Source organism: Pituophis catenifer, unplaced genomic scaffold (assembly GCF_029215685.1).
Source record: "Pituophis catenifer annectens isolate HBS135680 unplaced genomic scaffold, rPitCat1.0.hap2 SCAF_13, whole genome shotgun sequence".
Classification (NCBI taxonomy): Eukaryota; Metazoa; Chordata; class Lepidosauria; order Squamata; family Colubridae; genus Pituophis; species Pituophis catenifer.
In genome coordinates, this window is record NW_027256893.1 from 16,089,506 (window position 1) to 16,115,121 (window position 25,616).

At 43.1% G+C, this 25,616-nt stretch overlaps 3 protein-coding genes across 3 annotated transcripts in view; 2 read left to right on the plus strand and 1 right to left on the minus strand.

The window, feature by feature from the left end:
• RHPN2 (rhophilin Rho GTPase binding protein 2) overlaps positions 1–8,214 on the plus strand; it is a 43,907-nt gene extending 35,693 nt beyond the window's left edge. Inside the window, exons 10-15 of the mRNA XM_070952703.1 lie at positions 1,257–1,376; positions 2,613–2,807; positions 3,588–3,664; positions 5,229–5,375; positions 6,571–6,726; positions 7,934–8,214. Coding sequence (XP_070808804.1) covers positions 1,257–1,376; positions 2,613–2,807; positions 3,588–3,664; positions 5,229–5,375; positions 6,571–6,726; positions 7,934–8,188 — 950 coding nt within the window. The 3' untranslated portion in view covers positions 8,189–8,214. The remainder of the gene's footprint in view (positions 1–1,256; positions 1,377–2,612; positions 2,808–3,587; positions 3,665–5,228; positions 5,376–6,570; positions 6,727–7,933) is intronic.
• Positions 8,215–14,347: 6,133 nt separating this feature from the next.
• Positions 14,348–18,840, minus strand: FAAP24 (FA core complex associated protein 24). Its single transcript, XM_070953121.1, has 4 exons — positions 18,732–18,840; positions 17,209–17,348; positions 15,138–15,290; positions 14,348–14,590 (listed from the first exon to the last, which is right to left on the minus strand). The coding sequence occupies exons 1-4, from the start codon at positions 18,838–18,840 to the stop codon at positions 14,348–14,350; spliced, it is 645 nt and encodes a 214-aa protein (XP_070809222.1).
• A 2,289-nt stretch (positions 18,841–21,129) lies between these two features.
• Positions 21,130–25,616, plus strand: part of CEP89 (centrosomal protein 89) — a 32,852-nt gene continuing 28,365 nt past the window's right edge. Inside the window, exons 1-3 of the mRNA XM_070952751.1 lie at positions 21,130–21,214; positions 24,142–24,248; positions 25,410–25,571. Of these exons, the coding sequence (XP_070808852.1) occupies positions 21,176–21,214; positions 24,142–24,248; positions 25,410–25,571 (308 nt within the window). The 5' untranslated portion in view covers positions 21,130–21,175. The remainder of the gene's footprint in view (positions 21,215–24,141; positions 24,249–25,409; positions 25,572–25,616) is intronic.

Below are 25,616 nucleotides of genomic sequence, written 5' to 3' on the forward strand. Positions count from 1 at the left end.
TTTGGGATCCCACTGCACAAACAGAGAGCCGAGGTGGCGCAGTGGTTAGGGTGCAGTACTGCAGATACCTCAGCTGACTGCTAGTTCAGCAGATCAAATCTCACCAGGCTCAAGGTTGACTCAGCCTTCCATCCTTCCGAGGTGGGTAAAATGAGGACCCAGATTGTTGGGGGCAATATGCTATTTAGTATACTGTCTTTGGTGTAAGCCACCCAGAGTCCTCGGAGAGTGGGCGGCATAGAAATATGAATAATAAATAAATAAATAAATAATAAATAAACAGGCCCCACAACTCTTGTGCATGGAGCCATTCTCTCTGAAGTTCACACTGTTAAAAGCTAAAAAGCAATGCAAGTTCCCTCCCTTAATAGAAAATACCGTATTTTTCGGAGTATAAGACGCACCTTAGTTTTTGGGGAGGAAAATAGGGGGAAAAAATTCTGCCTACCAGGTATTCATCTGGCTAGTCCTTAGCCTGGTCAGCTTCAGCACGTTAGTTCAGTCGCTGGTTTTGAGGTTGGGGCTGGTTGGGGCTGAAAAACAGCTTCAAAAGAACAGCTAATTGTCGGAGGGAGCTCCAATGGAAGGGGTAAGAGAAGGCAGCAGCTGTTCCGGGTAGCCATTTTGGCCACCACGCATTGCATTTTCAGCCACCTAACACCCGCGTTTTTGGGTGTCGATCAGCAGCAAGGTGCTTTGGCAATCCCTGCAGCCTTGAAGGGCTCTCAAACGGAGCATTTGGAGGCTGAAAACGCATTGCGTGGAGCCCAAAAATACAAGCCATTGTCAGTGGCAATCTGCAGCCAGGAAGAGGACGCGCGGAGGCCGAAGGGTGGGGGCCGGCAGGTTGGTGGGGTTGCATTCGGAGTATAAGATGCACCCAAATTTTCAGTCTCTTTTAGGAGGGAAAAAAGTGTGTTTTATACTCCGAAAAATACAGCACATTGGAATTAGGCACAAGTAGACTTCCCTGATGCTCTATTTTGCTTGGGGGGTTCTGGCCCAACCAATGTTGGAAAAGAGACTTTTAACCTGCTGATTGAAAGATCACTTCTGGGGAACTGATTGTTCAAACAACTTTAGGAACAGACTGAAACATGAGAAGCCATAATCCCAGAAGAAAAACAGGTTCTGGAGTTGGTGGTTGCTATTTGAGTGTTGCTCTTTGTTCATCAGGCCTGGAGGCATCTCACCTGGACAGTAAATGAAAGTCAACCAATGTTTATCTTCTCTTTCCTTTGTTCTTGTAACCCCAGTACATCAGACCGATGATGAAGATCAACAGGAGAAGGCTTTTTGCCAGCTGTATGACCACATGCCCGAGGGGATGACACCCTTAGCTGTCTTAAGAGATGGAAGCCAGCGTAAACAGCTAGGTAAGGGTGAGCTCTTTTTAAGGTATATCATCCAAGTAGCCACGGTTGATAAAATCATGGATTAGAACCTCCAAGTATTTCTTTGCTTTGGGATATGTCGTTTTATCTTCCCAAAACTGTTGAAATCTATGCTTTTGGGAAGAAAGTCTTGTCTGTACTGAGTGTTTCTCAATCTCATGAAGTGGTACAAACTTCAATTCCCAGAATTCCCCAGCGAATACGGGTTCCAATTCTGGGAGTTGAAGTCCACCCAATGTAAAGTTGTTGAAGTTAAAACAACAACGCCATAATAAAGATAAAGGTTCCCCTCGCACATATATGCTAGTCGTTCCTGACTCTAGGGGGCGGTGCTCATCTCCGTTTCAAAGCCAAAGAGCCAGCGCTGTCCGAAGACGTCTCCGTGGTCATGTGGCCGGCATGACTCAATGCCAAAGGCGCACGGAATGCTGTTACCTTCCCACCAAAGATGGTCCCTATTTTTCTACTTGCCTTTTTGACGTGCTTTCGAACTGCTAGATTAGCAGAAGCTGGGACAAGTAACGGGAGCTCACCCCGTAACGCGGCACTAGGGATTCGAAGCACTGAACTGCCGACCTTTCAATCGACAAACTCAGCGTCTAAGCCACTGAGCCACCGTGTCCCTATACTGCCATAGTAGACAATCATAATTAATTTGGGTAGCCTTGACTTGATTAGAAGAAGTGTGTTCTGTAGAACAACAAATCACACTTAAGTAGGGGAATGGAAGACAGGGAAAAGGAGAGGAAGGAAGGGTAGGGGACAGGAGTAGGAGAGAAGGTGAGAAGGGGGAAAAGAAGAGTGGGGGAAAGGAAGGGGAAGTAGGATGAGGTAGGAGAGGAGGAAGGAGAAAGGAGGAGAGGAGAGGAGGGAAGGAAGGGAAAGAGGAGGAGAAGAAGAAGGCTTGTTGTGAAATGAGGGAAGAAAGGGTAGAAGAGCAACTCCGAATGTAATTAAAATGCCTTATTTTAATGCTTTAAGGAAAACAAGTATATGTAGGATTAATTATGTATAAGAAAATGTACGTTTTATGTTATGTGTATAAGAAATAAAGCTGAAAAACTTTTCCAAAAAAAAAAAATCACACTTAAGTAATGTGGTTTGTATGATTCTTGATAGGCAGAGCTGTTGAGCCTTAAAAATCCAGGATTTTTATGGTGCAGAAATCCATCCTAATTTATTTAGTCATTCATTCATTCATTTTTTTTCCTTCTCCAGGAAGACTTCATTTGCACAAAGCCCTCTTTTATCACAAAGAAGCCTTAAGGGTTTGTAGCTTATGCACAAAGCTCCGGAATATAGAGATCCTTCAAGAGATTTTATCCGTCGCGCACAAGCGGTCGCTTCTCAAATACACCCAGCAGGAGCAACAAGACGACTACTTTAGTTTGGTGCCGGCACCCAATATCCTTTGTAAGTCCTTTTCATCCTGGGATGGCCCAGGAGTGAATCCGTTTTTAGATCGATTGTCAGATCCAAAACAGAGAATGACATGTGGTGATTCACGCCTATAGACAAAATCTGGCCAGACGGAGCACTCTACTATTTGTATCTACCGTGTGCTCTGAGAACTATTTGGGAGGGCCTGTTGTCGTTCTTCTTCTTTCACACGTAATATCCGGATTGAGTTGCCTTTCACTCCTCAGGAATGCATCTCCCTCCCGGGAATCTGCCTTCTCATTACATTCCATCACATAGATAGATTCAAATCTATCATCTATCGCTGTCTGTCTGTCTGTCCGTCCATCCATCTGTCTATCATCTAACTCTATCTATCTATCTATCTATCTATCTATCTATCTATCTATTTATCTATCTATCTCTATCTATCTATATCTATCTATCTATCTAACTATATCATCTATATCTATCTCTCATCTATCTCTATCATCTCTATCTATATCTATATCATCTATCTATCTCTATCTATCTCTCTATCATCTATCTCATCTATCTATATCTATCTCTATCATCTATCTATCTATCTATCTATCTATCTATCTATCTATCTATCTACCGTGTTTCTAAAGCTACGAAGAAAAAAAAATCCTCAAAGATTGAAGATTTTGCGGTCATCTTCAAGCTAAGCCACTTCACACGGCTGCTATGAAAGCGGGAGAGGGGTATGAAAAGGAAACATGTTGCTCTGAAGTGGTTAAAAAATAATCAATATTTGCTTTGCTTTTATTCCAGCCCACACAAATCACAAAATAGAACTGATTCCTCCTCTGTTCTCTAATGTGAAAGTGAGAGACTTCTTCGAAAGGCTGGTATGTCTGAAGCTACCTGCTCTCCCGTCACTATGACACGTTGCCTTTAATATGTCTGAATGCCTTCTTGCATCAGGATTAACTATGAAAAGAAGGTCCAGCTTCTTGAAATGTAAATCAATCACTTGGGAGGGCTTCTCCCTGCAAACTAGCAGTTGCTCCGGCCTATTTATGAATACGAGGTTAAGCTTTATCTTCATTTAAGGCTAGAGGTGGTTTAAGTAGTCACATATATACTGTATTTTTCAAAGTATAAAATGCTCTGGACTATAAGACGCACCTACCTTTTTTGGTGAGGAAAAACAAGAAAAAGAAATCTGCCTCTGCCTCCCAGCAATTTTGCCTCCTTGCAGCAAACAGCCTGCTTTACTTTCATTTTCGTTTTCAGCACAGCTTGATTAGCACAAGAAAAAAAAAATTTACTGCCAGCAATTTACCTCCTTGCAGCAAGCAGCAGAGGCCCTCGCAGCAATAGGCAATGGCAATCCCTGCAGCCCGAAACAGCTGAGAGTCGGGAGGCTGATGGAACGGACAATCAACTTGTGCTAATTAGGCTGTGCTGAAGCTGAAATGGGCTGTTTCTTCTTGCTGCAAGGAGGTAAATTGCTGGGAGGCAGAGGCCAAAGGGTGGGGGCCAGTGGGTGGGCGGGGCTACATTCGGTGTATAAGACGCACCCAAATTTTCAGCTGTTTTTTTATGTGCGGCAGAGACCCAAAGACCAGCTGGCTGGCGGGAGGCGGCGCGCATGTGCTACAAAGCTGAGCCGAGACGATGGCTCATGTGCCCACAGAGAGGGTTCTGCGCGCCACCTCTGGCACGCGTGCCATAGGTTCGCCACCATGGGTATAGGTTTTCTTGCTTGAGCAGCAATTTGGACTGGAAGACCTCCAAAGACCCTTCCAACTCTGTTACTCTGTTATTCAGTTGTGGGTTATTGAACAAACTATAATCCAGAGCATTATATTTAGGACCTGTTTTCATTATTAAGGTACCATGCATGCTGGGTCCTGATTGCGCTTAGGAAGAATAACATGTAACTTACTAACTGCTGTACAATTGCAGAGACAATTCTAGAAGAAAACATAGAAGATTCTAGGGTAGCGTTGGCGAACCTTTTCGGCACCGAGTGCCGAAACGGGAGCGCGTGCATGCGTGCATGCAGGAAACCGGAAGAGCAGCCGTCCCGTGTGCATGCATGTGCTGGGAAGTTGATCTTCTGTTTTCTGGCATGGATGTGTGTGCAAAGCCCAGCATGCGCTTGCCGGAAACCAGAAGATCATCTTCCCGGCGCATGCATCCACGCCGGGCGATTGCTCTTCCGGTTTCCGGTGCTCCCGTGTGCGTGAAGACCAGCTGGCCGGCACGCCAGAACCCAGAAGAGCAATGGGCAAGAGCTCATGTGCCAGGAGAGATGGCTCTATGTGCCATTTGCAGCACGCGTGCCGTAGGTTCGCCATCACGTTTCTAGGGGGATACCTGGAGGGAGAGAAGCTCTCTAATCTACATGAACATTTTGCAAAATGTGGATTGAATGATTTGACTCTACTGCTCTCCGTGTCTCAGGGCCCACCTTCAGTCTTTTCAGCCAAGCAGAGATGGTCGCCCCCTCGCTTCATCCATTTCTACTGTGAAGATGGCCTGTTGGGTTTCACTCTCAAAGGAGGCCCACCGGTACAGATTGACTGCATCGACCCAGCTTCTCCTGCAGCAGTAAGTGGACCTTTCAGATCCAGGGGGTTCCTCTTTGTAGAGTTGTTCAAAGGGTTAATTTCAAAGGACTTCTCTTCACATCTCGCAAGAAAAATGCATTGGAATCTCATCAGATACGTAACCCGTTTTCTTTGACGGGCTTTTATTTTGCTGTTCGTCATGTCCTCCCTGATATTGCCATTACCGAATAAGTTTGAAAAGTAGAGTTTATTACAATTTAAACATTGTATATTTTTTAGGGCTGCACCTTAATGTACTTTACTTGTCAACAATGAAAGTAGTAATCCGTCTTCTTCCTCTGTTAACTTCTTCAAGACTGAGTTTATACATCGCAGTAAACCATAGATTGCTTAACCCTGGAGTAGCAAATGAATCCCAATTGGCTAGGTCCACTTAGTATGCTAAGCAGTGGTGAAATCCAAATTTTTTTATTACCAGTTCTGTGGGCATGGCTTGGCTTGGTGGGCATGGCTTGGCAGGGGAAGGATACTGCAAAATCCCCATTCCCACCCCACTCCAGGGGAAGGGTACTGCAAAATCCCCATTCCCACTCCACTCCAGGAGAAAGATACTGCAAAATCCCCATTCCCTCCCCACTCCAGGGGAAGGATACTGCAAAATCCCCATTCCCTCCCCACTCCTGGGGAAAGGATACTGCAAAATCGCCATTTCCACTCCACTCCAGGGGAAGGATACTGCAAAATCCCCATTCCCTCCCCACTCCTGGGGGAAGGATATTGCAAAATCTCCATTCCCACCCCACTCTGGGGCCAGCCAGAGGTGGTATTTGCCGGTTCTCCGAACTACTCAAAATTTCCACTGCCGGTTCTCTAGAACCTGTCAGAACCTGCTGGATTTCACCCCTGATGCTAAGCCAAATCTAAGGAAGAAAATTTAGGACCACAATGAGGAAGCCCATTACCAAGATTATTTATTAATGAAATCATGAACCTGTTGGTTCAGAATTAACTAGGCATAGTGGAGTTTATTGCCACATCCTTTGTTGAGTGCTTGGGCTTAATACCACATTGAAATCAACAGAGCCTATGTGATTAGAGATAGGTGTGTAGTTTAAAATCCTTTATTATTTTAATCTGGTTTCCATGGTTGACAGTTAAAGCTGGTAAGGAAAGTCTACCAGATTTTGCCCTGGCTTTATAGCTGATGCTGAGGAATGCCCAATGATTTTGTTAAGTTGGCAGGTTTGAAAGAAGGAGACACTGTGATTGCTGTTGAAGGCACGGATTGCAAATGGTTAGGGACGAGCGAAGTCTTGGAAAAACTCCAGAATTTGAATGAGCAAAAGATTGAGATCCAAGTGATCAGCTGTCAAGAATATGCACCTTCCTTGGTAAGTAAAGCTGATGGTCTTTGCCACAAGACCATCAGAGCTGCAAGATATTTGTTATGTTTAAGCAATAATCTGGACCCATATGATGCGTCTTTATGGTTTAATTGTTCCTGGGGATTTTTTAAGCATCAGCCATCTAGGCTTCTTTGGAGTTGGGCCTCCAAATTTGTATTAAATGAACTTGAAAACTGAACTGTGTCCTTGTTGTGGTCCGCCAGCAGCCTGTGGAGCTGGCAGCGTAGTCTGAGAACGATGAGGCTGAGGAAGAACATGGGCCAGTCCTGGAGGCTGGGGAAGGCCCGGATGAGGGCTCTGCGTCAGATGCAGAGATGGGGCCAAGGCCATTGGGGAGTGATGTGCGGACTTCGGAGCCTCCAGAGGCTGACAGTAGAGAGGCAGAGGAACAGGAGGAGCCTGTTCCTAGTACACGTATTAGAAGAGCTGCCAGAAGGCAAGAGCAGCTAAAGCAGAGAGGACAAGTCGGGAGTAGGGCCAAGAGATGATTGGCCCCTCCCATAAGGCTTAAAAGACCAGCAATGGCTCTTGGCCTCTTTGCCGGAAAACAACCGTTGAGAAAATTGCTTCTTGTTTGGCTATAGTTATTTCTTCTGTTCCTGAACTGTTGCCAAGAAAAGCCTTTGGCAGTTTGCCTAATTATCCCAAGGTCAGAGATAAACTAAAGAATGGTGTTTTGAGGACTTTGCTTTCATTTCATTTAGAATGCGCTGAGAATGGGTTAATTCTCAGCTGTTTTAATAAAACCTGTTTGCTTTTTGGAACTGTTTTGCATTTAATATCAACTACGTGGGCCTGGGTCACAACAATCCTAAGGAAAGGCAAGCTGAGCTCCATTGCATTTATTACAGTTCTCAACCCACCCATCCCCTTACTCCAATTGCCATAGCAAATAATTAAATGCTAATAGTGTGGGTTTCCATTTAAAAAAGAAGATTTAAATAAACTGGGAACGGGTGGGGAGAAAATGTCTATTCTTTCAGCATTTCAAACCTTTGCAACTTTTAACTGCTTTTTTAAAATAGCAAATAGCTTTTGCTTGCCAAAAAAAAAAAGGGAGGGGGGAACATTCTTGTAGTCACCTGCAGAGATTTTTCTTGAAAAAAAAAATGACCCTATTATTTTTGCAAAGATGAGATTGTTGTTCACTGCAACTTTTTTTTAATGCTGGTCTTTCTCTTTCCCCCTACAGCATAACAAATGTGCCACTTACTCAGCGGGGATGCAGAAAACATACTCCCTTATATGTCTGGCTATGGAAGACGAGAGAACCGACAAAATCAAGAAGGTGACGCCTAAATTATCCTTCCTGAGTTGGGGAACGAAAAACAGGCAGAAAGCTGCCAGCACCCTCTGCCTCCCTTCGGCTGTAAGTGGGACCTCTGCCATTAAGAAGAAACTGACAACTCCGTTCACACTCTTCAATAATGATAGTTCATTGTACTAAGACGTGGAGACCGAGGGAGCTCTCGCCCAGAAAGGGCTTCAGAATGGATGTTGTGAATTCACAATGTAGCCTTTAGGAATCCAAGGGTTGAGTAGCCCCGACTTGAAGCCAATAACTACCGGTTCAAATCTGGCTTCGATTGTTCATCTTGCAAGGACCGGGAAGTTTTGAAGAACATATCATGTGCCTACATGTTTGTGGAGTTTCTTTCAAACTTCTGCCCGGGATTCTGGCTTAGTTATTACGATCTTATCTTGAGAAACAACGGAGTGGTTCTGCAAAGACTGAGGATTTTATTGTTTTGTTTTGTTTTTTTAAAAAATGTGAATGTGTAGCAAAGTAATGCCACATGGTTGACCAACTCATCTACGTTAAGGGGAGAAGCAAATAGAACTGTTGGCCACGGTGATGCATGACCAAGGAGATACACTTGCTAATTGCCATATATTTTGGACTATAAGATGCACTTTTTTGTCTCCCAAAAGGGGGCGAAAATGTCCGTGCGTCTTATAGACTGAATATTGCCGACAGCCCGCCCACCCGCCCACCATTTTTTGGCCTCCGCATGGCCTGTTTTCAAGCCTTTTTTTGGCCCATTTCTAGGCTTTTTTTGGCGGTTTTTGGCCCATTTTTTAGCGTTTTTTCGGCCCTTTTTTGGGGGGGAAACAGGCTGAAAAAAAACCTCGAAAAAGCTTTAAAAATGGGTCGAAAAAAGCCTTGAAAATGGCCCCCAAAACCCTCAAAAATGGGCCAAAAAAGCCTTGAAAACCGGCTGAAAAAAGACTGGAAGAGGGCTGAAAAAGGGCCCAAAAAAAGGTAGGCCAAACACTTTTTTTTGTTGTTTTCCTCTTCTAAATTTAGGTGTGTCTTATTATCAGGTGCGTCTTATAGTCTGAAAAATACGGTAATTTAAAACCCAATGAATGAGAAACAATTTATAAGCCAGTTAGTAATGTTCTGTGAGTTGACAACCTACACAGCTGGTCAGGACCAAATTCTTAAATAAATTATTGAAACGGCCAGGCGATGGAAAGGAAACAGGGTAAATGAATAAATCTAACTAGGGTACGGTAGTGGCAAGGCTACGTGTTAAGGTTTTAAAATCCGATTTTCTATTCTGCTTTGAGGTGGTTTAAACCAGGGGTCTTCAAACATGGCAATTTTAAGACCTGTGGACTGCAGCTCCCAGAATTCTTGAGTTGACGGTCACAGGTCTTAAAGTTGCCATGTTTAGAGACCCCTGGTTTAAATAAACAGAACATTTTAAAAAAGATAAATAACATCACTCAGGGCCCAAGACTGGGAATAGGGTGGATGGCAGCAACAGTGAGAGAAAAATACTGACATTTGTTCTATAACCAGACCCAGATTTGCACAAAAAGAATTTCAAACGATGGCATTTTGGGCTATCATTGAAGCCTTCCATGGACGCAGGGTTATCTGGGGAACCGGATTTTGCATTTTCTGGCATTCCAAACGGAACATGGAAATGGAATAGGATGTCAGTTTCCACAATTTCCTACACTCAATGACAGTATCTCGTCAACGACCAAAAGAAGCCATCCATTGACACGGCACCCGATATGTGGTGGAAAGAAATCTCCCAAGGACAAACTTGGAACTAACCCTGGTGACTTTAAGTAACACAGAATGGATCCGTTGAAAAACAGCTTCTGTTTTGCAAGACCTGATGTAACTGGGTATCGTTTTCTACACCTGCCGAGCATTATAGCAAAAGATGGAGATTCCCTAATGCTGTATGTGTAGAGAAATATGCTAATATAAACAAGAGTGTGGAAAGAGATCCGCCAGCTTGGTTCCAGACCAAATACTTAGCGCCTGCCAGGTTTCACTTCAAATCAGTATTTCTTAATCTCAGCAACTAAATAATGTGTGGATTTCAACTCCCAAAATTCCCCAGCCTGCATGCAGGTACATAGCTATTTTTGTAATATTAATTTTTCTGCCAACCTAGCAGTTCAAAAGCAGGTAAAAAATGCAAGTAGAAAAATAGGGACCACCTTTGGTGGGAAGGTAACAGCGTTCCTTCCGTGTGCCTTTGGCGTTGAGTCATGCCGGCCGCATGACCACAGAGACGTCTTTGGACAGCGCTGGCTTTTCGGCTTTGAAACGGAGATGAGCACCGCCCCCTAGAATCGGGAACGACTAGCACATATGTGCGAGGGGATCCTTTACCTTTATTTTAATGCTATTTTTAAGAAGGATATTAACTGAGGTTTTTCTTGAGTGCCACTGGAAAGATGCATTCTAAAGGGTTGATAAAGGTAATTTAACTATGCCTTAAGTGAAATTTAGGAGTTCAGCACACTAAAGAACATGCCCAACTGGAAAAGTACTTGCTGCTTGGAGTTTTATTGTTGTTGTCTAAAGGTGTGGGCTAATAACACAATAGTTATCTGTTAAGCTGAAATATTGCTAACAGGGTAGATCTTAACAATGATTGGCTAAAAATTTAAAGAAGGGAAATCTAAACTTCCTATTGAAACTCATTGAATCCATTACTGGAAGCGGAGAAATTTTTAGAAGAAATTGGAATAGAACAGTGTTTCCAACTTTGACAACTTTTAAGATACGTGGACTTCAAACTCCCAGAATTGCTGGCTGGGGAATTCTGGGAGTTGAAGTCCACATATCTTCATTACTAAGGTTGAGAAACGCTGGAATAGAATAAGGAAAAATGGGGAAGGCTGGTAGATCTATGCCATTTTATTATTATTCTGGTCTTTTAATGTTCCTACATTCCCAGGAGATGTAAATATATAAATTTTAAATGATTATTTAAGAATGAGTCCTGACTTATATGTGACGATGAACAACTTTTCACTGCAACGATGAATGAGATAAAAGTTTTAATTTTTCTTAACTGTTGTTGTTCAGAATGAAGGTCTGTTTTTTTTAAAAAAAGGAAGAATGTAATATTATAGTGGCTGCTTATTCTTATTGTGCAATATTCAATCAATGTTTTGGAATTAACCCTAGTGCATAATAAAATGTAGGTTGGAAGAGGGTTGACTTGTTCTTTTATACCCCATTATCTGTGATATATATTCCACTTTTGATTTTGGGGGTTCTCCAAAGAAATGTAACCAAATTTGTGTGCTATAGTATGCCATGGTTGGTTAAGCCACAGTTAGCTGGATTCAACACTGAAGCAGAAGTAAGCAAAGCTTTTGATGCAGGGCACATCATATGGTTGGTGCCCTCACAAAATGCCCGCCCAAGTGGGCATAGCAGATCACAAAATATCCATTTGTAGACAGGATGGCCCGCCTCCCAGAATCCTCTCTACCGCCTCAGTGGGATTTTTTTGGGATTCTAAAGGCATTATTGCAAACTTGGTAGCATACAGCGTTTTCTAAAATGCTAGCTTCATACTTTTGACTAGAGCCCTGGTGGCGCAGTGGTTAAAGTGCAGTATTGCAGGCAAACTGCCTACTGCCAGCAGTTCGATCCTGACCGTCTCAAGGTTGACTCAGTCTTCCATCCTTCCGAGGTCGGTAAAATGAGGACCCAGATTGTTGGGGGAAATATGCTGACTCTGTAAACCACTTAGGTGTAGAGGAGGCTATAATATATGCACACAGGAGAAACATCTTGATGACCAAAAAACTATCTTCCTTTCGTTGGGCTTCTCCCAAGTATTTCCAAGATTATCAAGCGTTGATTTACGGTCTTTTTCTTTAAAAAAAAAACAAAAAACGTTGAATTGAAACCTTGTAAATCTGCAGAGCTACCTTCTGATAAGTAGCAGGGAAAAAAATGAGATTAAGAATGTAACTGCTCCTTTAAAAAAAAAATACAAAATTAAATGAGCACAGCTGAACTTCCTGGAGAAAGAGAAAAAATACCCGAGGGCATTTTTTATTATCTTTCATACAAGACAAGATTGCTTTAATGGTTTTGCCCTTTTGTTGACTCAGAGGGCATTGAGGGAAAGAATCTCAATCATTTTAACACTGGTGTCTTCCTGCTTTGTATCTGCAACATCTCCCCCCTCCAAATTGCAACACCTGCTTCTGAACGGATCTGGCCTAAACCCTCTGGACTTTAGCAAAAGTACCGCATTAACCCGTTTTGCCTTTTCAATCTGCCCGCCGTTAACTGCGGCATCCAGTCATGAAAAAAAAAGGGTCCATCTTTGGCTTAAAACAATGTCAACCCAGTCAGTAGTGAAATCCAAACCGGTTTGCTACCGGTTTTCAGGCTGTGCAAGCGCACTGTGTACCAAATGCACACAGCGTGCGCATACAGAGTGCACACCAAACATGCTGTGCATGTACGCGCACATGCCAAGTATGCGCCAAAAGGAGGCTTGGGAAGGTAAGTAGAACAGCGAGGAGGGCGGAATCAGCTGTCCTGCGTGATTTAGCTTCGCTAGAAAGCAGAAAATCCTGCTTTCCAGCAAAACTAAACCCCGCGGAACAGCTGATTGTCGGAAATACCAGTTTACCCGAACCGGTAGCTTTTTAAACTGCCGGTTCAACCGATAGCATTTCACCCCTGAACCCAAGTCACAAAACGGATGACAGTAATGATATTGTGCAAAAGTCCAAAACGGCCTTAGCCTTCTTCTCTTCCCAGTTTAGGTGGCTGTACCTACTCAATCTCAACTACTTTCAAAAATAATACGCAGAAGGAACAACACTGAGGAATTCTGGAGTTACCAGCCTGATTTGGAAATAAGCAAACGCTAGAAGGCAGCAATGGGAATCCATCCAACATCCTGGCCAAGAAAACTGCAGGGATGCAGGCGCCCAGAACCAAGTCTGAATGCCTCTTTTTATCTCTTTATCCCATCCCCCCAGAAAAAGCCCCGTGGCCCAAGGCTGTCTGTAAAACTAGACTGCGTGCAGCCAAATGCCAAAAGGGTAACTCTAGCTGATTCTATTTAATGTGAGGTATGTGTTCTTTCTTTGAAAGACATGTGGGAGTTTTGGGTTGAAAGGAACCAGGTTACAACCTTTAAGCTCCACAGAAGCATAACTTTGCTGGAAGTGATACAGAAGCCCTCTGGGTAGACAAGAAGGGATGACTCATTCCTTCTTTTCAGTCTGATAACGCCTTCGTAATTTCAGTTTGGCGGCCTTCCAGGTGCCTCGTGCAAAAGCAATGTTCAGGTTCCACTCCTACAGCTGTTTCCTACCGGGGCCCACCTGTCACACAATGTTTTTGATAGAGCAAGATCCAAAGGAATGGAGATCAAGAATGAAGGAAAGCCTAGATCAGACCTATAAATAAGGATTTCCAGAGTTATAGCTAGAGCCGGAAAGAAACAAGGTTTATTCCTGGTTTTTTTTTTGTTTGTTTTTTAGTGCTGTTTGCCCAAAGTGACTTCCTTCGGCCAGACTGATGAAGGTCAAGTGAAAACAAATTTCTTAATTGATGATCCATCCAGGAACTCCTCTATTATCTCTGCATTATTCATACAAATTAGAACAGGGGATCTGACCCCTGATTTTAATGGATACAAAAAATCAAACACATTAAATAACGGTTCCCAACAGTCAGTAAACGATCCATTCAAGGCAGTTCTGATGCTCAGAATTCGTAACTTCTCCATCAACAAGTTATGAAAGGTAGGCAAAAAGACAGGTGGACGGATTAGGCTTTTCTTCTACATCCAAAACAATAGGGCAACAGGGACCGTCCACAGAACAAATGTAAAATTCATTTACATTGGACAACCTGCTCTTTTTCGGCTTAAAAAGTAACTCAGAGCCTCCCCTATTTTTCAAGTCTTAACACAGATGAAATCTGGCTTATTTGGCTGTTCCTTTAAGAAGCAGCTGAGATTTGACATGAAGAAGAATGTACTTAAGAAACTAGTAATGAACGAACAAAAACCATTTTTAAAGGAAGACAAAGAGGATGTTGGTACTCCAGCTAATTCTCCAGGAAAAAGCGTTCAATGCTATTCATAAAAGGTGACATCGTGTCCAGCTGTATGAAAGCCAAAAGCATACCATACAAAGCCCAGATGGAGCAAACTCGGAGCTTAAAAAATAATTTCCTGATTTATTTGCTCCTCAGATGGAAATCAAGGCTCTTTTGTGTTTCATACAAACTGAAACCTGACCATGTGTGTAAAGGAACTTGCAGCCTTTCAAAAACCTTATCGCCGATGTTGAAAAACCCAGATTATTTTGTTTGGTTGAAGAATGCATGGATTTGTTGAGCTAGGCTGCGGCCAACTACTCCTTCGAGCTCCTGGAGAGAGGCATTGCAAAGCTGATGGATATTTCCAAAGTTTTCCAGAAGAAGAAGTGCTTTTGTCTTTCCAACTCCTGGAATCTGCTGAACTGTATGGAGTACAGACGGTTCCAATAACTTGGTACATTTCTTACTTTGGAAAGGATGACTGGTTTTAGTTTGTTCGTGCACCTGAAATGAAAGTCAAATTCAGTCTGGCTGCCCTCTTGTGGTTTTTGGTGCTAAACATTTACAAGTATTTCTCGATACATGTAAATTGAGCTGAGGACAATTGAGCCCCAAATGTACCGTATTTTTCAGAGTATAAGAAGCACCAGAGTATAAGACGCACCTTAGTTTTTGGGGAGAAAAATAGGGGGGGGGGGGGGAAATCTGCCTACCAGGTATTCAGCTGGCTAGTCTCAGCATATTAATTTGCTGGCTGGTTTTGAGGTTGGGCTGGTTGGGGATGTGCTTCTAAAGCACAGCTGATTGTCAGAGAGAGCAGCAATTAGAAAAGCAGGCAAAGCACGGAAGATCGCTTCACTCATGTTGGGGCTGAAAAACAGCTTCAAGAGCACAGCTGATCTTCGGAGGGAGCTCCAGTGACTAAAGCAGGCAAAGCGCGGAAGAAGTAAGAGAAGGCAGAAGCAGTTCCGGGTAGCCATTTTTGGGCACTTTGGGTTACAATCGGAGTATAAGATGCACAGCAGTACAAACCGCTCTTGAAGGTACTTACCAATTGAGCAATAAGTTGAGCGGCTTCTTTTTGGCTGGCCACCGGAAGTAATGTCATTCCGAGTTCCAGAACGACAAATTTCTGCACTTCTGGAAAATACTGGTTACTTATTTGGGTTTTTTCAACTAATACAATCCCTTGAAAATTGCAAGCCTGGAACAAGTAGGAACAATGAGAGTAACAGGTATTAATGACAGAGACAAACCAACAGCCTAGAGCTGTGATGGCGAACCTATGGCAGGCAGAACCATATCAGTGGGCACGCAAGCTCAGCTCCGGTGGGACCAGAAGTCAGCAAACAGGCCGTTTCCGGCCTCCAGAGGGGTGGGAAAGGCTGGTTTCGTCCTCCCCAGGCTCTTAGAGAGGCTCTGGAGCTTGGGGAGAGCAAAAAACGGTCCTACCGGAAGTTGGCTAACAGGCTGTTTCCAGCCTCTGGAGGACCTCCGGGGGTGTGGGGAAGGCCATTTTCGCCGTCCCAGGCTCCTAGAGAGACTCTGGAGCCTGGGGAGAGCAAAAAACGGGCCTACTGGGCTCACCATGCCATCGTGCTAAAAGCGGGGGGAGCACAGAGGGTCACAGGCGCATGCGTGGGGGGGGAATAGAATTATGGGTGTGGGCCCGCACGTAACCCCCCCCTCCCCCATGCTCCCCCTGCTTTTGGCACGCGATGGCAAAAAGATTAGCCATCACTAGCCTAGAGCAGGGGTGGGCAGTTGTGGCTCTTTTACAACCTGTGGACTTCAACTCCCAGAATTCCTGAGACTGGGAGTTCTGGGAGTTAAAGTCCACAGGTTGTAAAAGAGCCACAATTGCCCATCCTTGGCCTAGAGTAAGCTCATTGGGAGGGCTGGGAAAGTAAAAAAGATGTGCTTTCTTCACTCTTTTTCCCCTTCACTCCACTTAGCCATGCTGCTTAAAATCAGTGGTTAAAGACTATTGTTTCCTCACAGATGAATATGAGAATAATGAATGGCTGGGTTGACATCGTTCAGATCTGGAAAAACAACACGATCCAGGTGGCCAGGAAGGCCCAACAGAGACTCCATTTCCTCAGGGTCTTGCGTAAAAGCAGGGTGGAACAACAACTGATGACCTCCTTTTACCGGTCCACAATAGAAAGCGTTCTCACTTATTGCATCACGGTATGGCATGCCGGTCTGACAGCCGCAGATAGAAAAACATTACAGAGGGTGATGAGCACAGCACAAAACATCGTGGGCTGTCCCCTGATACCACTAGATGAGATCGCTAGGGCTTGCTGCCTTAGAAGAGTGAGGAAAATCCTCAGTCTTCTAAGTGGTGACTAGGGTGAGAGAAAAACTCTCACCCTGGTCACCATTTCTTTATCCTCCTACTATCGGGAAAGAGATATAGAAGTATAGCCAGCTGCACAAACAAGCTGAAGAACAGTTTTTATCCGTGGGCTGTCAGACTCCTGAATGAGAAATAACATCATAACTATGTAGTATGATAGACTGCACGGCTGGTGCAATGTGTAACATGTTCACACCGGTGCAGTAGGACTGGGTGTTTTGTTAATATGATTTATTGGGTTCAGGATTTTCTGTCTTCACTGTGAGTTGTATTGTGTTGGGGGTGGTGGTACACTGAGGGAGCTCAACCAATCTCATTGTACATACGTTGTGCGCTGACAATAAAGATCTGAATTGAATCTTTGCATAAAACAACCATAATACACCATACATGGCCGCTAATGCCTGATATTTTCCTGCAACAGCCAATTAGATATAGATGAACCAGTTAAAGCTTTCTCTGAGCTGAAGATAAATACAAAGCCATGCCTAGGCAAAATATCTTTTTGTTCTTCAAGCAAAATCGGATCATTTCAAAAAGGAAACAGCGACGGAAGGAAAAAACACAGAATCCTTTGATTAAGGATTTAAAAAAAATAGTTCTTAAAATGGTGGATTTGGGTTGCTGGTATAATTATTGATCACAGCGCATGGTATTAAAGATTAGATTCACTTTGAATTGTGATGAATTGATCTAATGTTTTGCTGATATGTTCCTGAAAAGAACGATCCGAATGCTTCTTTCAGAGGGTGCTTACATTTCTAAAACGAACCAGTCTTCTTTTGAAGCCATTTCCTGCCACCAGATCGGCTTCAGATATGTAGAGGATGCAGCATCTGTTTGAAAGATGAAAGTCCACGAGTCCCAGACCATCTTCCAGAATAAGCTTAACTTTACCTTGGAAAGTGAGAAGTAAGAAAATTACAGTAATGGCAGAACTACTGTAGGTACACAATTCTCAGTTGAGTGGAACTCTGGCTGCATTTACATATCCTGCTAAGTTTGATTTTAACATATTGTGTGAACCCAACCAATTCTATATTTAAACAAACCATGCCTGAACACACACTGAAAATCAAGCTATTATCTCCAAATTCTAAATAAGTTATTCAAAAGAAAATGCCAATGGTTTCCAGAGTGATAATTTCCAAGTATGTTTAGCCCTACAAAGTGAAAATATGCATTTAAACCAGACTTTAACATCTAGCTTGCCATATTTCATTTATAGTATATAGAGCTGGCATTCAAATGAACGAGAAATAAAACAATCTGGTAAAAATAATAAAATACTCCTTGTGATCTAGTGATATCTTCAGATTATCCTAGTTTAATAAAATGAGACAACTTAATTTTTAGAATATAGAATAACAGAGTTGGAAGGGACCTTGGAGGTCTTCTAGTCCAACCCCCTGCTTAGGCAGGAAACTCTATACCATTTCAGACAATCTCTTCAAAGCATCCAGTATTGGAGCATTTACAACTTCTGGAGGGAAGCCGTTCCACTGATTAATTGTTCTAACTGTCAGGAAATTTCTCCTTAGTTCTAAGTTGCTTCTCTCCTTGATTAGTTTCCACCCATTGCTTCTTGTCCTGCCCTCAGGTGCTTTGGAGAATAGGTTGACTCCCTCTTCTTTGTGGCAGCCCCTGAGATATTGGAACACTGCTATCATGTCTCCCCTAGTCCTTCTTTTCATTTTCTGGCTGTTTAGATAATCTATGCACCTTTGGGATGTTTAGGAAAACTATAATTAAGAGCTCCAGACCAAACCAAGATATTAAGCTGATATTTTGTAGTGTAATTGATATTTTGATTTCCTGAAAACCATTCACTGCACTTCAAACCCCCCCCTCCCCACTAAACTATACTGAACACCGAAAACACAGGCAATGCATCTATCAGATTCCTTTTGCAAAATAAAAAAGAGTCCACTGGAGTTGGGTGACCAATATATTTAAATAAATATGTTGGTTTAATTTTCAGATTTTAGGATGATTTGTTGGTAAGCAAAATTCTATAATTTTATCAAAGCAGGGGTGAAATCCAGCAGGTTCTGGAGAATCGGTAGCAGAAATTGAGTAGTTTGGAGAACCGGCAAATACCACCTCTGGCTGGCTCCAGAGTGGGGCGGGAATGTGGATTTTGCAATATCTTCCCCCCAGGTGTGGGGAGGGAATGGGGATTTTGCAGTATCCTTCCTCTGCCATGCCCACCAAGCCACACCCACAGAACTGGTAGTAAAAAAATTTGGATTTCACCACTGTATCAAAAGTAACATTTACCTTGCATCTCCTGAGCAATCTGGGAACCCTTCCATTTCTCATTGCCAATCACATGGCCCAAAGGAACATTTCCAGCTCCTGCTCGGACTGGGGTGTTATCATTTGCCATTATTAAACTTCCTTCGCACTTGTAAGGTTATTTGTCCTGTACAAGAGAAAAACCATTAACCTGTTATTTTGAAAATGCAAAAAAACCGATACATTTCTCATTAACCAGGGATTGCCCATGAAATCCAGATGACTTCCAGCTGATGACTTTCCAGAACGCTCTTTCCCCAGCCTCTGGGATGGAAGATTGGGGCCCCAGCTGGTTGCATGAAATTTGTCTTATATGCTGATTGGATCCACCATCTGTTTACTGTAGATTTCAGTGTTTATATTGCTTTGCATTGTGAGTTGGTTAGAGTCAGCTTGGAATCGGGAGATACTGAAACTGATTAAGGTTGGAAACTCATCAAGGAGAGAAGCAACCTAGAACTAAGGAGAAATTTCTTGACAGTGAGAACAATTAATCAGTGGAATGGCTTGCCTCCTAAATGTTGTGGATGCTCCATCACTGGAAGTCTTCAAGAAGAGATCGGACAGCCATTTCTCCAGAATGGTATTGGGCCGTGATGGCAAACCTATGGCACACGTGCCACAGGTGACATGCGTAGCGTAGTGGGCACGCCAGCTCAGCTCTGGTGCGCATGCACGCACCGGCCAGCTGATTTTAGGGCCTTCTGGGCCCACCAGAACTAGGGAAACAGGCTGTTTCCTGCCTCTGGGGGTGAGGAAGGCCCATTTTTCTTTCTCACCTGGCTCCAGATCCTCTCTATGCATCTGGGGAGGGTGAAAACAGCCTTCCCCACCCACTCGGAGGCCCTCCAGAGGCCTGAAATGGCCCATTTCCCAACTCCCAGTTGGACAGGAAGTGACTTTTTTGCTGTTCCCAGCCTCCAGAGCCTCTCTAGGTGCCAGGAGCAAGGGAGAGGGGGGTTACGCGTGCATGCGCAGGGCGGGGCGCATAGAATTATGGGTGTGGGCACACGGGTGCGTGAACCTCCCCCACTCCCCCCTCCTGGCACGCCATGGCAAACAGGTTAGCCATCACTGGTATAGGGTCTCCTACTTGAGTAGGGGGGTTAGAATTTTAGAATAGAACAAAACAGAGCTGGAAGGGACTTTGGGGGTTTTCTAATCCAGTCCCCTGCTCAAGCAGGAGATCCTATACCATTTCAGACAAGTGACTGTCTCTTCTTAAAAACCTCCAGTGATGAAGCAGCCACAACTTCTGAAGGCAAGCTGTTCCACTACTTAATTGTCCTCCCTGTTAGGAAGTTTCTCTTCAGTTCCAGGTTGCTTCTCTCCTTGATTAGTTTCCATCCATTGTTTCTTGCCTTGCTTTCTGGTGCTTTGGAAAATAAGTCGACCCCCTTCTCTTTGTGGCAGCCTCTCAAATGGTTGGACTAGATGACCTCCAAGGTCCCTTCATTATTCTGCATTCTTTTCTGTTATTCTGCTAAATAAATCAATAGCCCATTTATGGACAGAGACCACTTTACTGCTATTAATAACTCACATGCATATGTGAATCAATGCAAAGCATTCTTTCTTTTTTTTAAAAAAAGTTTTTTTTAAAAAAAAAACATAAACATAAAACACATCTTTTCCAAAACGAAGTATTGATCCGGTCACAAATTAATACGAATCATTAACAAATCTTATTTTTCAATTAACACAACTTAATATTCTACTCAGTTATTTCCCTAAATTCTATCAATTTAACTATGCCATTGCCCCCAAAAACCCGTTACTTAAATCTGAAATCCTAACCCAATATCATTCCATTTTTTTCTCTTTCTTTTTGCTTAGATGGATATATTTTAACAATATAAATCATTACATTTATTGTAAGCATTTAAAAAATATTTTAATGCAAAGCATTCTTCTGGCCTTACCGCTTAAAGATCCTGCACAGCAACCTCTAAGATCCTCCAGCGCCTTAAAATACACGTGCGAACGCGTGCATACATGCAAGCAAACCAAGAGAGGCTCCCATTCATGGCTTAAGCTCTTCCAACCAGCTATTGCCAGCAGTTCCCGCTTCCGTCTTTTTCCAACAGCGCGCGGCAGCCATGACGCACTGCTGCCGCCAGCCAATCAAATCCCTCCTTTTTTTTCCCCTCTCCCGGAAAAAAATAAATAGTTCTCAAGGGGCGTGGCGATGCCTAACGGGCGCTGGTTGCTAAGGCGAAGGCAGCCTCAGTAAGGCGGATGTCGATTGGATAAAGCGGAACGTCGTAACCAATCGCCTTGCGGATAATTGCGGAGTGGTTGCGAGGAGAAGCGTCCTCATCTTCGGGAGGGGAGAGGGGGCCGCTCCCTCTGGCCGGCGTGGCCCGTTGTGTCTCCCGGCTTCGTTCCCGTTGTTTTTTTTTTTTTTCCTCAGCCTTTTCGCCCTCATGCCGTTTTATTTCAGGAGGGGCCGGAGAGGCCTGTTTGTGAGTATTTCCCTAGCGGGGGAAGGGAGAGAGGAGGAAATTGATGGTTCAAGAGGAGGGAAAGTCAGAGGGGGAAAAAGCGAGGAGGATGAGCCGGCGGTCCCCGATGGCAAGCGTGGCTCCGGTTCCCATGGCAACCAGGGGGCTGGCTCCTCCCGAGCATCCCAGGTTGGATCTGGAAGGAGGGATCAGAAAGGGAAACGGACTGAGCAATGTTCCCGGCCGGAGCGATGGAACAGCCTGCCTCTTGAAGCTGCGGGGGCTCCATCGCTGGTGGTTGAATACTGGACAGTCATGTGTCCGGAATGGTGGGAGGATTTCTGCACTGGGCAGAGGGATGGACTGGAAGACCTGCAAGGTCCCTTCCACCGCTATGATTCAAGGGAGGCAGTTGGAAAAAGTTCAGTTTTTGTTTGGCCTGCTTTCACATTATGAAGCATATCTATCTATCTATCTATCTATCTATCTATCTATCTATCTATCTATCTATCTATCTATCTATCATCTCTCTCATCTCTCTATTCATCTATTCATCTATCTATCATCTCTATCATCTATTTATCTCTCTCTTTCTCCCTCCCTCTCTCTAGCTAGCTAGTAGCTATACATATCTATCTATCTATCTATCTATCTATCATCTCTCTCATCTATCTATCTATCATCTCTCATCTATCTATTCATCTATCTATCATCTATCTATTCCTCCCACCGACCAGTTCGTTCTCACAGGGAGGGACTACTCAGGGTACCGTCAGTCAAATTATGCCGACTGGCGACTCCCAGGGGGAGGGCCTTCTCTGTGGGGGCTCCAACCCTTTGGAATGAACTGCCCCCGGAGATACGGAATATCCCTGATCTCCGTGCTTTCCGCCGTGCCCTCAAGACCCTGATGTTCCAACAGGCAGGGCTAAACATACAAACATGTGAATGATTTTTTAAATGTTATCTAATTCTGGGTTTTATTTAATTGACCAAACTAAGTAATAATTTTAATTAGCAATTTTATGATGTTTGTGTGTCTGTATTTTTCTTGACTGTACACCGCCTTGAGTCCTACGGGAGAAAGGCGGTATAGAAATATAATAAATAAATAAATAAATAAATAAATAAACTATCATTTCTATCATCTATTTATCTCTCTCTCTCTCTCCCTCCCTCCCTCTCTCTAGCTAGTTAGTAGCTATACATATCTATCTATCATCTATCATCTCTCTCCCCCCTCTCTCCCTAGCTAGCTAGTAGCTATCCATTATCTATCTATCTATCTATCTATCTATCTATCTATCTATCTATCTATCATCTCTCTCTCCCCGTCCCTCCCTCCCTCCCTCCCTTTCTCTCTCTCTCTCTAGCTAGCTGGTAGCTATCCATACCTACCTACCTACCTACCTACCTATCATCTCTCTCATCTATCTATCATCTCTCTATCTATTCATGTATCTATCTATCTATCTATCTATCTATCTATCTATCTATCTATCTACCTGTCTATCATCTCTATCATCTAATTATCTCTCTTTCCCTCCCTCTCTCCCTAGCTAGCTAGTAGCTATCCATATCTACCTATCTATCTATCTATCTATCTATCTATCTATCTATCTATCTAATCTTTTAATCAATCTATCTATCTTTAAAACTCTGCTGTCCATAACCTTTACCTGGAGAAAATGGTGTATCATAGGGGAAGACTTTGTCAACAAAGGCCCCTTATATGGGCTAATGTATGTAATGCCGGGGCCTATTACTCCTTAAGGAATGAAATTTGGGGAAGTCATGGCTGCTTCAGTGCTGGTGGGCCACTGCTATGGTCACATGACTTTCCTTATCAATGTGCTGTGACAGTTTCCCAGCCACTTGTGCAATCCCTTACTCCCTCTCCCACTCAGCAGTTGTCACCTTCCTAGTGGGAAGGGAAGGGAAAGGGGATGGGAGGGAGGAAGTAACACCCATGCACTCTTCCTGACACACACCACCACCCTGGGTGCCCTTTGTAAGCCTTGTGACTTCTCCTCTGTACCCTAATGCACTTCCCTGACCTGTGCTGCCTCCCCTGCATGCCTTACCTGACCTATGCAGCACCACTTGCACATCTCTATGAACTCTCCCTGATACACACAGCAATTCTTGAACACCCTTCCCTGACCCACATGGCACTTTTCACGAATCTCTGTTTGTCCACTCGCACCATCTCCTGCACCTTCTCCAACCCATGCTGCCCCCGGCCCCCACCCACATGCTTTCTCTGACCCGCACACAACCTCTCATGTATTCTAAGGCATCCTTCCCAACCCGCATTGCCCCTCCCCCCACATGCCATATCCAATCCACCTAAATCTTTTGGTTACTCCTCTCTGACCAAGCCAAAGTTTGATGACAAAACCAAACATTGGTTCTGGGTTGGTCCGAGGGTAAGATCAGAGTTCTCGATTTGCATGTCTTGATAAATAAATGATGAAACTGACTAGGTATGTTAACTGAATTTGGTAGGAGGAGGAGTAGATAGCTATGAACATTCATGGAGATTCTTATAGAACGATTGTCAGCTGAATCTAGGGAAATTATATAACATCACCAGTAATTTTGTTTTCTGAAACAGAATAACTTATTGGAATATAATATTTTCTACAAAGTGGAAAGAATGAACATTTCAAAAATTAGATTGCAATCCAAGAATCAAATGTGTATGAAAATAAATACATAGAATACATAAGAAAAGTTACAGTAGGTAGCCACAGAAATAGCTATTATTTTTGTGGCGATATTGTTTTGCGCATCACATTCAAAACCATTTAGGCTTGCCACATACATTAATTTGCATGTACATGTTCCTCCCTTTCATGTTATTAGTCCTTGTGCATGTGCACATTTGTGTTTCTCCATTGTGTTAGTTCAATCATTGCCAACTAACTTTATTTTAAATTGTTTAGAAACATATAGCTCATGGCCTGATCCCTGCAGCTACCATAGCTCCTAAACCTGCTGTTCCCCGCACCCCTCCCCCTCGTAGTCCAAACCCTTCTCCAGAAAGGCCCAGGTAGGTTTTTCATCTCTTGATTTTCAGTCATGTAATAGAATTAATATTATTAATGGATATTTGAATATTTAGAATGGCTTTATCTTGCCTGTACATTTGTACATACCAGACATATGTATGATTACATTTAAAAGAGAAAGTACCACATATTTGCATGTTATATAATTTAAAGAGGTTTTTGGCAGCATTGTACACAGTCTACTTTATAGTATCAATGTTGTTAGCTTGTGTTTTGAAATAGGAAAAAAACCGGACTTTCTTCCAAGAATAGATAGATCATAGCCAGCTTAATATTATCATATGAGCTGCAGCTATGTCTTTATTATTTTTGTTGAGATTCTGACTCCTTCCATCACTGACAAACGTGGCTTTACTACTGCAGATAGAAATTATGCCTCCATCACTTATTTGGCACTTTTGAAAGGTGCGTGTATTGGCCCACTGTCGCATCAGCTGGAATCCTCCTTTCATGGGAGCATTGTGGAGCGCGTGCATATGCAATAAAATGCAGGTGGAGATAGACTATAAATGCCAGTGCAGCTGAAAGTAGGAAATGTGGCTTTTCCCAGTAAACTTTGCATTGCGGGTGAGATTAGAATTTAGCTTACTAAAATTAAAAATAATAAACTAAATGGATTGTTTTCATTACTCAAAAGAATGGTATTATGGCTCTGTATTAAAGCTATCATGTATGAATCTTTTATTTCCAGTGGGTAAAATTGATTAAATCCAACAGATGATTTAGTAGTTCCAATATAGGTGTTCAGCAGCACTTATGCAACACTTAACACAGTTTGCCAAACTTTTCTATTGTAGAGAAACATTTCTTCTTTTGTTGTTTGTGCATTGTGGGTGTTTATTATTTCAGATAGTTGAAACCATGTCATGTTTTAATATTCATATGTTGACGGGTCTCAATACAACCTGGACACACACCCCCACCAATGTAAACAGTTGCATAGCTTATTGAAAAATAGCTATATATAAAGCTGGCTCTTTTCCCAGAGTTGTTGAAAGGAAACTCTATTAGATGCAGAAAGCAACTGTATTAAGATGTATGTTTTATTTAATTTAACTTATATTTTGAACTCATGTTTTACCTTATCTTATCCCAGCCTCCTGATCCGTAATTATTTTAAAACAAAATTTGGTTTGTTCCAGGTCTGCTTTAGCAGCCGCTATTCTTGTGACGACCTTAACTGGACGAACGGTTGCCATCCCTCAGCCTCGTCAGCGATCTCTTTCAGAAAGTGATGCCAGCTACTTGCAAGATCAGGAAGACTGTATTGAACCATATGCCACTGTCACTGAGCTACGAATGAGGTAGAAAATATTGCCCATTTTGGCACACCTAATCCACTGGTATAA

Excerpts from the sequence above, each read along its gene's own strand:
- FAAP24 (XM_070953121.1), bottom strand. The coding sequence starts at position 18,840 with ATGGCAAATGATAACACCCCAGTCCGAGCAGGAGCTGGAAATGTTCCT. Across the intron at positions 17,349-18,731 it reads GATTGCTCAGGAGATGCAAG|GTAAAGTTAAGCTTATTCTG; the intron begins GTAAATGTTACT and ends TCACTTTCCAAG. Across the intron at positions 14,591-15,137 it reads CTCAACTTATTGCTCAATTG|GTGCACGAACAAACTAAAAC; the intron begins GTAAGTACCTTC and ends CTTTCATTTCAG.